The sequence below is a fragment of the Ruditapes philippinarum genome, unplaced genomic scaffold (assembly GCF_026571515.1).
Source record: "Ruditapes philippinarum isolate M1 unplaced genomic scaffold, ASM2657151v2 ctg275_1_1_1_1, whole genome shotgun sequence".
Lineage (NCBI taxonomy): Eukaryota > Metazoa > Mollusca > Bivalvia > Venerida > Veneridae > Ruditapes > Ruditapes philippinarum.
In genome coordinates this window covers 575,920-589,890 of record NW_026852998.1, presented here as the reverse complement: position 1 = coordinate 589,890, position 13,971 = coordinate 575,920, and the positions used below count along the sequence as shown (strand labels likewise).

The following is a 13,971-nucleotide window of genomic DNA, read 5'->3' as shown; positions in this document are numbered from 1 at the left end:
ATGGGAACAAAGGCCACTCAAACATATGCACTTTTGTTTTGCACTTGGATCTCTAGAGAAAACACTTTATGAAAGAATAGCAACAATTAATTCACGGAAACGAATTTATTAAATTACATGAAAATGATCTGGAAAATATTGTTAGCTGATTGTTTTTCAATACGCAGGAAAAACACTAACACTGTTGAATTATTAAGAGAGATAAACAATATACACCCGTGCACTCAGTTTACTCTGAATAAAAGTGAAAACATTAAACAAGCATATCCTAAAGCGTTTCTCTAAAGACGCGTCAATAACAAAAAAGGATTGTTTTCATTGTACATAAACAGTTCTTATGTTGGTTATTTGATAAATAGAGTACATATATTCGCATAGATTAAACAGAGGCTCGCATAATGTAATTTTACAAAACTCGTTCAATAAATTCAGTATTGAATCAGCTCTCATTTAATATCGTCTGTAAATTAAAAAAAAAGTTTTGAAAGAAAAGTTGAATAATGTTAAATTTGTCATGCGTAACTATAGTTAGTAAAGATAATTCAATACTTAAGAAGAGCAGAAATAATCAATCAAATTGAATGATAAAAATGAAATGGAACTCCTAAAATAAGTTCACTTAGTGAAAAACTCTACAAACATGTACGTAGCACATGACCAGGCTATAGAAATTCCAATAATGAAGTTATTTTGTTTAAGAATTTTTTTAATTCTAGACTTTTTTACAGATATGAATATTAAATTATAGTATTCCTGATTTCTTAATTCATAGGTAACAAAGCAAAAAATCAAGCAAAATTCACTAATTTGACTTTCGGAATCAGGGTCAATGATGAGAGGAAGTCATGTCCGATGGATCGGTGTGTCCAAATATGAAGACCACCATTCATATAATATATATTATAACAACGTGCCTGAATAATGCACGGAAGGGCACCTGAGGTCTCTTGCAAGAGTTAAGCTGGAATGTCGCCATATGACCTAAACTGTGTAGGTGTGACGAAAAACTCAATCAAATAAACAAACAAACAAAAATAGCAGGGTTATAGCAAAAATCAAGTAAAATTTAAGTATTTGACCTTTAAGGTCAATGCCATTTATATGTCAAGGTTTAGTTCTACTTTAATGTCTTGTCTGTCCAAAGGGTTGTTATGTCGAAGTATAAATACAGTCCATTTATAAATAAACGGCCAGTGTTAAAGTTTCTGGACAATATTGAAAAGGACGTACGATATGAATGTAGCATTATATTCGTTCAAAGTTCCATGCCATCTTTCTCATTTTCATGTAAATACATATAAAAATGTAAAATATGTAAAATATTGAAATAGATATGTTTAAACTAACTAAATACGAGTGGTGCGTTTTTAAAGTAGATAAGTCTATATATTTATCGATCTTTATTTTTGAAAACGTCTCATTAACATTTCCAAAAACTTATTTTAACAATTGTAAAATATAAACGAGTATATATAAATATGTTTATCAAGTGACACCACGTACACCAGTCTGTGAATGTGATAAAAATAAAAAAATGACATAAACAATTTCAAAACACTTGGCATTCGTACAAGATTTAATAAAAGCGTAAGAAATCATTTAAAGCTGTGATAAAAGCTAATGGTTTAAACTAAACAAATATACCGGTATATGTTATGGTATTGGTGCATTTCATTTATTTAAAGAATGTACAGAGAGTATTCAGCTATGTCAGCTTCAAGTAGAAAATCTGCTTCTAGAGCTGCACAATCTAGACTTGAGTCTCTACAGTATGGGTCAGAGAATGGCTCTATTTTATACGAACGAACGGCTAAACAAATTGGGAATAGGGTTAAGGAATATTGTAGAAATACTTTATCGAAGCTGCGACAGACAGAAGAAATGGTAAATACTTTAGAACATCTTGGAACAAACATTGGTCTTATCAACGATGAAACAAAAGTTCTTGATTGTGCTAAAAATATATATGAGACTATAGCAGACACTCAGAAAATGTTAGACACAACTAAAATAGAAACGCGGCAGCTTGGGATAACTGTTGATGATCTAATGAGTACAATGAAATCAGAGGGAAATCCTAACGTGAAAGCGTTAGATGATAAAGACTTCATGGTGACATATGTAAGTGACTTAAATATATCGCACGAAAAGGACGGATATTTGGCCTACCATATCTACAGCACACAGGCTCTTGAAGATGGAAGCGTAATTGTCGCTGATTTTTGGAATCAGACAATCAAGCTGTTAGATAGCTCACAAAATGTGTTAAATGCTCTTAAATGCAGAGGTTGTCCTTGGGGACTTTGCAAAATCAAGAAAAACGAATATGCAGTAACATTAACTGATGCTCAACGAATCCAAATTCTAACAGTTGACGACCACACAATAAAGGTTCAAAGGGATATTCAAGTTGACCAACCTTGTCGCGGCCTTTTTTACCACAAAGATAACTTCTATGTTGCTTGTGCTGGAATAGGAAATGAAGGACCTGGCCATGTCCGAGTTGTTGCCATGGATGGAAAACGTAAGGTTATCAACGACAACACCGGAAAACAATTATTCACGAGACCAAGACAAATTTTTGTAAACAGCGCCTCAGATGAAGTGTTTGTGACCGACGCAGATGACGTAAAAGTTCTTGATTTACAGGGAAATGAAATTCGAAGAATAAAAAATGACAAGCTTAAATCGCCGTATGGAATATGTGACGACGGTCGAGGCAATGTGTTGATCAGCGGATTCATGTCAAACAATGTTTTACGGTTGGATAAAAGGGGCAAAAGAATAAAGGAAGTGATCGAAAAAGATCAGGTAATCAATCCTGTATCACTCTTTCTACATCCTAAAACTGCAATGCTGTTTGTTGGTATGGAAAGAAACAAACACATTAAACTTTTCAGTACCGAAAGATAATTATGTGCCGTTGAAAACGTGCCTGAAAGACTAGAATAAATTAGGGATTTTGCATGATAAGGTGCAAATAAACATATCAAAAGTATTTTAGATATTCTCTCTTGATGAGTAAACTTTTGTAAAACTTTGAAAAGACAACAGTTAAATATAAAGGAAATACTTATTCTGAATGCTTGGCTGTATAAAATTTCTGCTTGGTCTCGATACCCGTTTCCACCCGGATAGATAGATAGAGAAATAATGGAATTAAAATGATAAGTATCATGCCAAATCAATTGAAAGTTAGAAAAAAACCGGCTTTTTAGAAGGATACAACTTTTTTATTCTTTTATTTGCCGATCGACGAACGTTATGGTATCTATTGCACTATTTACTGTTGGTGTGTCAAGTATTTTTATGTCGTTGCTATGCGAGAAAATGAAAGGAAACGACGAAAAGAGATAATCTACAAACACAAGTACATTTTAATTAAAGCAATTGAATTTGTGTGATGAATATCCGATTGGAAAACGTTCGAATGTTTGTTTTTGTCATCAAAACGAATTCATCAATTGCATAAACTTGCAAAATTTGATGTAAACTTCTAGTAATTGAACATTAATTACTGTAAATTGACTGTCAGTTATTGTTTAATTACTGTTTTGCAGTCTTATACCTTTTGTTTTGTGTAAACGAATTTAAGGTTCCCGACAATAAGCTATCCAACTGCAATACATTTTATTATTGTGAAATAGATCTACTACATGCATCTACAAAATGCCAAACACAGATCAATACTTGCAAAAATAATATTAGGTTCCCACAAACTATATTTGGAATCTAAAAGACATAGGGGTATTGAAAAAAGTCAAAGAAAATGCACAATATGTATGTCTGGTGATATAGAGGCTGAATTTCACTTTATTCATTAATATGTCCATTTTATAGAGATTTTTGAAGTATGTATATATATATATTTCAAGATACTACATTGCTAAACCCAGTATTTACAAACTCATACAGTTGTTAAATGGTTATCAGAAAATTGGCAATATTTTGTAGCAAATCGTTTGAAAGACGAGACAATGTAGTAGATTAGCACATCAATATGATATTATTAATGTAGTAATTTATTTTTCTTTTTTTTGACATCCTCAATAAATTAAATTAACTATATCATGTTTTGTATGTATTTCTTTATATGGGAATATAACTGATTGAATTCATAATAACATGATTTCTTGATGCATGCTTTGTAATAGATATACATGTATATGTGTGTTATGATGATGGGTGGTGAGCCCGAGTCAGAAATAAAGTATATGTGCTGTTCGGTACTGTATTTGCAAGCTAAAACTGGTAAAAAGTAAACAACTTACAGATAATAATAACATACTTTTAATTCGTCAAAAATGTTTAAAAAGACGTGTTTAGATATAATGTACGATAATAAATAAATAAATAAATAAAAATCAAACAAACAAACAAATAACTCATTTCACTGGAACCATAATTAAAGTAGTATTTTGATTCTTTTAAACTTTGTCATTATTATCATCATTTGAATAAAACATTAATATTGTTTTATGTTTAGCTTTTCCATGAATAAATGACAGTCTGTTATTAGAATAGTAATGTACCTAAATGATAATTAAGCCTTAAATTTTTGTTCAGTAAATTTTAGTGACGTTTTAGTTTTTTCAGACCAATCATCATGCAGATGAGTTGTTTAATACAGTGCCACCTGTATGTAGATGCTAGCTCCCTCTGTGATTTAGAAATTCATTTAACCAGGCATCTCAGGACGTTTTGAAATCCTTCTGCTAATGTTTGAAGAAGTAACACCTTTAAAAGCTCTCTAAGGTTAATTAATTAATTAATTAATTACTGAATTTTCGATAGAAAAATAATCACACAAAAATTCTACCTCAGCCGAGCTATTTTGGCTCATTTTGGCCATAGACACTTGGTTTTGGGAATAAAAAAATCCTTTTGAGAGGTTTAATTGTAGAACTCAAAGATTTCAAATGTAACGATTTTTATCGCAGATGTCTTGATTCTAAAAGCGTCATTTTTCCGATGTTTTAGTAACATCGAAAAAATGACGTTTTTAGAATCGAGACATCTAGTTAAAAAAATCGTTACATTCAATGAGTTCTACAAACCTTTCAGAAGGATTTTTTCCCGAAACCTAGTACCTATATATGATTTTGACCGTGTACGTTGACTTTTGTGGTCACGTGACCAAAGTTGCTTCCCAAGGTGTAAGCCAAAATAGTACAAAATTGAATGTGTTGAGTTTGGTGTGGGCCGTGTTAAAAAGGAGAATCATCGCAAATCAAGTACTGCAAGCCGGATTTTTGATTACAAAGAACGATTCTCATTGGTCAGTTGGCTCCCAATATTTTATGGTTGGATCATAGGGGCAAGGAAAACAAGTAACAGCAATCATCGCTCTATTTTCACCCCAAGATTGCCACGGAAAGAGAAAAACACATCAAAGTTTTTAGTACTGCAAAATACCTGTTACAGACGTTCCGGAAAGAAAATAAAATAACACGAGGACATAAATCCATGAAAAAATAAAGTCTAATCAGAATATTTAATGTATTGTCATGTTGGGTGACCTAGCTTTTGCTAAAAGATAAAAAGAAGCCAATTCGTTTCTATAAACTATCAAGTTATAACAAGCAAATTCGTTGAATTTATATCCCCCGCCGAGTACTGGTTATTATTAACACAACAACTGGAGACATAAGGCTTTATTTATATATTAATCATGGCATAAACAGTAATATTCTTTGAACTTGATAAATATTCAGGGCAATAACAGAGCCATAACTTTGTGTTAAATAGTAAAATCTGGAAATGCCAATGAGATGTATGCAAACTACATAACTAATCAAGGGCCATAAATCTGAGATATAAGTATCTGACTGGAACAAGGCAACTATATGCACATCTCCTCTTAGTATCCCATAAAGTTTCATTGAATTCCAGCCAGTATTAGCAGAGAAGTAGCGAGGAAACAAATATTTTTCTATATGGATACTGCATAACTAATAAAGGGCCATAACTCTGAGTTAAAGTGTCTGACAAGCCGACGATATGCGCATCTCCTCTTGGTATTGAAGGTTCCCATAAAGTTTCGTTGAATTCCAGCCAGTAGTTGCAGAGAAGTAGTGCGGAAACGATTTTTACTCTATATGCATACTACATAACTAATCAAGGGCCATAACTCTGAGTTAAAGGGTCTGACCGGAACAAGCCGACGATATGCGCATCTCCTCTTGATATTGGTGATTCCCATAAAGTTTCGTTGAATTCCAGCCAGTAGTTGCAGAGAACTACTCCGGAAACGATTTTTACTCCATATGCATATTGCATAACTAATCAAGGGCCATAACTCTGAGTTAAAGTGTCTGACCCGAACAAGCCGACGATATGCGCATCTCCTCTTGGTATTGAAGGTTCCCATAAAGTTTCGTTGAATTCCAGCCAGTAGTTGCAGAGAAGTAGCGCGGAAACGATTTTTACTCTATATGCATACTACATAACTAATAAAGGGCCATAACTCTGAGTTTAAGGGTCTGACCGGAACAAGCCGACGATATGCGCATCTCCTCTTGATATTGATGATTCCCATAAAGTTTCGTTGAATTCCAGCCAGTAGTTGCAGAGAACTACTCCGGAAACGATTTTTACTCTATATGCATACTACATAACTAATAAAGGGCCATAACTCTGAGTTAAAGGGTCGGACCGGAACAAGCCGACGATATGCGCATCTCCTCTTGATATTGATGATTCCCATAAAGTTTGGTTGAATTCCAGCCAGTAGTTGTAGAGAACTACTCCGGAAACGAAATTCGGACGGACGGATGGACGGACGGACGGACAACGCCAAAACTATATCCCCCTCCCGATTCCATCGGCGGGGGATAAAAATGCATGGTTGTAATTACTTTGCATCGAAAGGTATGTCAAATGTATGATGTTAGCAGGGTAAGTGCCATATGGAAAAACTGACGTATTCTAAAAGACAGAGGAAAAAATCGTTTTTCGTGGTTTTCCAGAAAGAAAATCGCATCAGTAACAAGCTAATTTATATAATTATAAACAACAAACAATTGTTAACAGAAAATACTTTTATTCGTCACAAAATGCTTGTATATACAGTATATTATGTTTGTTTATACGTGTGTAGTGTATCTCTCTTTTTAAGACACAGTGACGCTGACTATCATAGTAGTTTATTCTTTAATTCCATAAGGCATATGCCCATGATGTCATTACAATGTATAAATGGCGAGCAAAGACAAACATAGATGTTCATTAAACATCAATATTTGGAGAAGTTTGAACATTAACATTGCTCACATTTATATACATACATATACACACATATATACATACATATACACACATATATACATACATATACACACATATATACATACATATACACACACATATACATACATATACACACATATATACATACATATACACACATATACTAGTATACATACATATACACACATATATACATACATATACATATTGACGGATGCAATTTGCAGATCTTATTGATATTTTTATACATATTTGATAATTTAAATCCATCTTAGTAATGATGTCAATAATGATCTCCATATTGAGCTGTTGGTCTTGACGAGAGGAAATTCAAGTCCAATATTATGGATATATCCTAATAAGGCATTTCATTTAATTATATTCTTATTCTTGCACGTGTTTATATAATAATTCTAATGAAATTGAGAATATCACAGAAGCAAAATCACTGATTGCTAAAATAGAGTAAAACAGTAGTTTTAAAAACTGAACACATACATATGTCATGAATAAAATACGAATCTTTGGTCATGTTTAAAATGGATTGGGGCTATATACCCATTAAAAGAAGTTACTATAATTATCTTTCAAATATCAATCACAAATATTTACAAATATTTTTTAAAAACATTAATGGTGATAAATCAAAATAAAGACACATAGATCTATTTTTAAAAGTTAAACAATGTAGTTTTAAAATACAATGCACATATGTAAATACAGGCACACGTAACCAGTACGTCAGCAAGTATCGAATATCATCTTAATTTCAGAGTGAATAACATAATATACAACAAATATATCCCTGAGTTTTCTTGTCACAAACAGCGTCTATGGACGTGCAAGATAACAATGTAAAATATACATTTATGTAAAATAATAATAACGTTAAAACTAAAACGTTAAGATTTATAATAAATATACTAAATGCATAGTCAACATGCTCTTCAAATAATTGTTGTAGTCATGCCGCAGTTAAGTCTGTCAGTTCCGTGAACATGTAGTGATTTCATGGGGTGGCTAAAATATTAACTATGTCACAATGTCCGCAAAGCAATTAATGACGTAAGTTGGAGTCAAATCTGGACAATCTCTTAAATCTTTCAGACTACTTACACCTGTCAAAACTAAGGCAGAATCTATCCCAACTGTTTTAGCAAATCCCATGTCGGCCTTGAGGCTGTCACCAATAAACACTGTGCGACTGTTATCTATATCGTGTTTCTTTTTGATACACTCAAACATGACTGTATTAGGTTTACCGACAATCACTGGAATTCTATTAGCTGTTTCAGATATTGCATTAACCATCATGCCAGTTAAAGGCATACGCCGTCTGTTGTCTGCTTGACCAATAAACGTCCCTTTTTCTATACTGTTTGTTGCAATGAAATGACATTGTGGATTACTGATATACGTGGAAGCTTTGCATATCTTATTGAAGCTAAAATGTTCGTCAAAACCTACAAGCACTGCTTCGATATCGTCATGTAATCTATACTTAAGCAGATCGTTAACATCCGACGAAGGGGTGTCTGAATCCGAGCCCATTCCAACGGATTCCAAACCGACTTGGTCCAACTCCCATTTCATCCCAGCACCACCAACGAGGTAAACTTTTCCAGACACTTTTAGAAGCTCTTTAATGAAAACGGCTGCCGAGTATCCGTTGCCAAATATGTTTTCTAGAGGTGATTCAAATCCATGACTGTGAAACTTCCGTTGCAGCGAATCACGTGATACAATGCTGTTATTAGTTACATACAAAATGCGTTTATTAAGTGATTGTAACTTTTGTATTGCATTGTTTATACCAGGTATTGGTGTTATATGATCATTTCTCCATAAAACACCATCACAGTCAAACATAAACGTATCATATCTGTCCAGAAAGCGATCTATCGAGTCCTTACATTCAACACTTATCACAGAAGCCAGAGTTTCATTATTCAAGACAGAATTAAAATACCTCCGTACGTTTTTATACGTCATGTGCCTAGAAATTGACTTCGAAAACATTGTATTTTTAGCGTGAATTCCTCTAACATCTGAAATGAATAAGGAATGACATAAACATGGGGTTATTTGCTAATAGATTGTTCAAGTTAAAGAATTGAAAACGAGATCTATTGACAACTGGGCAAAATTGTTAACCAGTCAAAAGAAGTCGGAAGTGGCGTTCCATAGTACACAAAAAAGTCAAAAATTGTTTTGTCGCATGCCGAAAGACTATGATCAGAGAAAGAAAAATTATCATGATCAGAGAAAGAAAAATTATCATTTAAAATAATCATTATATCATTCTAGATCTGATTAGTCTAACCTCCTTTGAACTTTGAAAATAAGATAAATTAATTGCCGATGGCTTTATTTTTCGAAGAATATTTGTATACAATGTTATTAATATTGAATATATTTTACGATTTACATTTAAATGACAGCGATTCGAAACAATAAATATCTTACCTACTTCCTGTCACACGAACAACTGACAATACAACAATGGTTTCGATGGTCAAAATTACATAAAACCGTGTTCTAAATATAGCCTCTGGCCGAAATCCGGTCTTTTTCACTGTTAATAAGTGTTACATGGTTTATATCTTAGTGACGTGACGCGTTCTTTACTAACGTGCCATACTACATACGGTAATAACCTTTTACATTTTAGATATTCAATAAACATTAAAATATTAGCGCTATGCATTTATCATAACAGTTTTGCATAAATTCAGTGGAAATGTATGAACATTTTACCGAAAAATTATTATAAATAGGTAACAACCGGTAGAAATATTTGGCTTCTTGTTAAAACAAGGTCTTTAAGTAGAAATACTATTTGAAAGACCCTACTTCAAAAATATAGAAATAATTTCAAGAAACTGCACAATGCATAATTTTGTTTAAAATATATTTTTGAAAGAAAAGTTGAATAATGTAAAAACATTCATAAGTAAAATAATTAAATAAAGTTAATTTCAAAGTGAATTAAGTACTTATGAAGTTCAGAAATAATCAAACAAATCGAATGATTAAAATAAGATGGAACTGCTTATAAACAGATTAAAATAAGATGGAACTGCTTATAAATAAGTTTACTTTTACAAACAAGTACGTACATGACCTGGCTACAGAAGTTCCAACACTGAACACTATATTGTTTAGTAATTAATACTTTAATTCTAAAGAGATAATATCATATAATAGTATTCCTGATTTAATAAATATCAATTATGTTAAGTGTATTTACATCAGCTATTTGACAATTAAAATAAAAGTCATGTGGAATTCAAAGTTTTGAGAATTTTGTTTTTAGTAGCTGCAAAGAAGTAAAATTACATAAAATGATTTTGTAAATATATCAGTGAACAATGTCTGAAAGAGAATGCATCACATAATTCGGTGTCAACTCTGGATTACTATCGATGTCCTCAACCTTGCCAACACCAGTCAACACTAAAACGGAATCAATACCGTTAGTTTTAGCAAACTTTACGTCAGTCTGAAGACGATCACCGACGAAAACAGTTCTGCTGAAATCAATATCACAATGTTTACCGACAATACAGTCCAACATGAACCTATTTGGTTTCCCGACCACCAGTGGCTTTCTACCAGCAACTTCTGTTATAGCGTTCACAACCATACCGGCTAGCGGCATACGGCGTTTATTGACCCCGTCGCCGATAAAGATCCCCTTTTCTACGTTATTGGTCGCTATGAAGTGACATCTCGGATCGCAGATATATGAAGCTGCTTTATAAATTTTATTGTAGCTCATGTATTCATCATGGCCTACAAGAACAGCCTCTATATTGTCATCAAATGAATGATTTAGTAATTCCTGCTCGTCACTTGTCGGGTTATCAGGGTCCACACCAAAACCGACATTATCTACGCCAAGCTGGTCTAATTCCCACTTGATGCCGGGTCCACCAACCAGATATACTTTCCCGCTAACTTTTAGAACGTCTCTAATGACTCTTGCGGCAATATATCCATTTCCAAATATATTTTCCAACGATGAATCAAACCCGTAGCTCTGAAATTTTTGTTGCAACATCAATCGTGAAGCAATACTGTTGTTTGTTACGAATAAAACACGCTTGTTTAAACTCTGAAGCTTCTCTATGGCCTTTGAGATTCCTTCTACAGGAGTAATATGATCACCCCTCCACAATACGCCGTCACAATCCAGCATAAATGTATCATATTTATCTAGAAATCTGTTCACAGAATCTATGCAGCCGACGCTGCAAGCGGTAGATGTCTGAACCTGAGAAGTAAAACACCTCCGTATTAACTTGCACGTTATTCTCGTGGATGAAGACTTAGAAAACATCTTCTATCTGAAATGCAAATTACTTTAAACGTCATTTCTACATTGCCAACCTGTGATTTTAAAATGAATGGCACAACAGAACTATACAAGGCCTTTGAAAGTGATGAATTACTGGGATTTTCGTTATTGATTTTTCTACATGTATATATATATATCTTTAAAGTTAAAATAATTCTGATAATGCGCAGCGCTAAACAGAAATTTCAAATTATATAAATTTCACATATGGCCATTTAAAAGTAATACTGTAAAGAACTCATTAATGGCGTTCCATAGAAAAATTAGACGTCAGAATACCTTGACATTGACTCTTATTAATTATTTTTTCGTAAATTAAATGAAATTAGATTATGTGATGATATAATAGAGTCACAAAAATCTTAAACATGTGTAGTTCATCAATTTCCTTTTTATGTCTTCTTAAATGACGCGTATGTGTAAGTATATGAAAGTATTAAACAGTTAAAGCAATACTGTACTGTACATGGATATGAAGGCCGTAATTATTTTGCTAAGTACGTATATCAACGACCAAAGAAACAATTCTTACCTCTTTAAAATTAAGTATTAGCCGAAAATATCAATAATTTAATTCAACTTTATATAATTCGAAACCTGAAAATCCGGATTATAACCCATTTTACTTCAATGACAGTCAATGTCGATAGCGCATGTGGTTTTCTATAAATAGACAACTAAAACAACCACTTCCCTGAACGTGCTACGGGAAATTAATTTGGAGCAGTAGCCTTGTCCGCGTGAGTAAAATCACGCAAAGAATGGCAGAAAGGAAAGGGTCTTTCCTGACAACTTTACTCATGAAACTGGAAACGCTTAGTGTTTGTGCAACCAAATCAACAAACAAGAGGTCTTTATGGAATTAAATAGCTATCCTTTAAGTCAGAAATGCAGATAAACATATGCAAAAGGTGGGTCACTTTTGACAATAAGGCTTTCATATACGTTTGAAATATAATAGACGGTTTTAAATAAATAACTTATAAATTTCCAAGGAAAAAGTCTTTAAAAGCCATTTCCTTGGTTTTTATGCCATCGAAATGTGGACATATAAATTTGACTCTAAGGGCAATATTTACTAAAACAGCTTGCTATAATTTAATCTACTAGACAATGCTAAATAAGAGCTGTCTAGCTGAACGTGGGAATGATTGTCACTAAGTAGTAAAGCAGTACCTCGTAGAGTAGGAAGAAATGTCGGGTGGTACGAAAAAGTAGGGATGGTGCTCACTAAAAAGCTTCAGAGCAATACCAGAGAAGGACCTAATTATGGATATGTAATACACGATTTCTTTGACCATTAATATCTTTTGCCACAAAGCAATGCCAAAAATGTAAACTTTGGAACTTTTTGTTTCAGATGATTTTTAAAAATGTGTGTTTTTGTTTTGTTTTGTTTTTGCCTAAATAAATCTAGGTAACAAAATGGCACCCATGGCTGAACCATTTTGACTCCTGGGGCACGCTGTACTAGTATTATAATCTAATTTTCATAGAGGACTCAAAGTCAACGACACATGCTTTATACCTAAAACCTAGAGCACCTGTAGTTCCATACTCAAGGTTTTTTATGCGATTTTTAAAAAAGTTTTGTTGAGGACGATTAAATATGCTCTATACCAAATTTCTATGCGCTGGTCTATGAACAGACGATCTTTAAAACTTATTTTCCTACATATTTTCTATGAAATATTTTCTACAAAAGATATGCTATACGCACTTTGTGCTAAAGATATTTAAAATTGGGATGTACTTCACTTGAAATCTGGTAAAGGCTTTAAGGAAAGCATATGGACTTTACTCAAGTGACCGAGCCATAGTACAACTCCAGGTAACACTGCATAGAATAGTTACCATTATAAGGACAAAAAATGATAATAAATTATTTTTGAAGTTATGTATTTGAAATATAAAAAAGCAACAATTAACATGTTATATGGAATAAAAGTACTGAAAATAACACAAATACTAGTGTAAACAGATAAATACGAGACAACAGTATACAATATATATATATCACAAAAACAGATTATCACTATTATTAAAATCTACATTTCATTGTCTAATAGGATTAACCAGGCTCTCTAAAACATATCAATCATATTTTGTAAACATTTTGTGAAACATTTGACTGGAAAAGTATGAATTTAACTGCCTACATTAATTTCAAAATCTTTACTTCTAATAAAGGCTGATCATACATGTTTGGTTTCATAGTAAAAAGACAGTTAAGTTACAACATATTCATTAATGCTTGACGGTGAAACAAATTCTTGCAATAAATATCAAACAGTCTTTTTCCTGAAACGTACGATTATTTGTGTCATAAAGAAAACACGGCTGTGACTTCAGTAGCACTCAAG

At 32.8% G+C, this 13,971-nt stretch overlaps 3 protein-coding genes across 3 annotated transcripts; 1 reads left to right on the top strand and 2 right to left on the bottom strand.

Annotated features, from left to right (window-relative positions):
- The first annotated feature begins 1,686 nt into the window (after positions 1–1,686).
- On the top strand, positions 1,687–2,913 carry LOC132731024 (uncharacterized). The gene has a single exon (XM_060717127.1). The coding sequence runs from the start codon at positions 1,687–1,689 to the stop codon at positions 2,911–2,913; it is 1,227 nt and encodes a 408-aa protein (XP_060573110.1).
- A 5,011-nt stretch (positions 2,914–7,924) lies between these two features.
- On the bottom strand, positions 7,925–9,896 carry LOC132730920 (uncharacterized). Its single transcript, XM_060717004.1, has 2 exons — positions 9,715–9,896; positions 7,925–9,296 (listed from the first exon to the last, which is right to left on the bottom strand). The coding sequence occupies exon 2, from the start codon at positions 9,265–9,267 to the stop codon at positions 8,281–8,283; it is 987 nt and encodes a 328-aa protein (XP_060572987.1). The 5' UTR covers positions 9,268–9,296; positions 9,715–9,896; the 3' UTR covers positions 7,925–8,280.
- A 404-nt stretch (positions 9,897–10,300) lies between these two features.
- Positions 10,301–12,291, bottom strand: LOC132730929 (uncharacterized). The gene is made up of 2 exons (XM_060717014.1): positions 12,141–12,291; positions 10,301–11,597 (listed from the first exon to the last, which is right to left on the bottom strand). The coding sequence occupies exon 2, from the start codon at positions 11,588–11,590 to the stop codon at positions 10,610–10,612; it is 981 nt and encodes a 326-aa protein (XP_060572997.1). The 5' UTR covers positions 11,591–11,597; positions 12,141–12,291; the 3' UTR covers positions 10,301–10,609.
- Between the last annotated feature and the right edge of the window lie 1,680 nt (positions 12,292–13,971).

Bases quoted from the DNA above. Each gene is read 5' to 3' on its own strand.
- LOC132731024 (XM_060717127.1), top strand. From the start codon at position 1,687: ATGTACAGAGAGTATTCAGCTATGTCAGCTTCAAGTAGAAAATCTGCT.
- LOC132730929 (XM_060717014.1), bottom strand. From the start codon at position 11,590: ATGTTTTCTAAGTCTTCATCCACGAGAATAACGTGCAAGTTAATACGG.
- LOC132730920 (XM_060717004.1), bottom strand. From the start codon at position 9,267: ATGTTTTCGAAGTCAATTTCTAGGCACATGACGTATAAAAACGTACGG.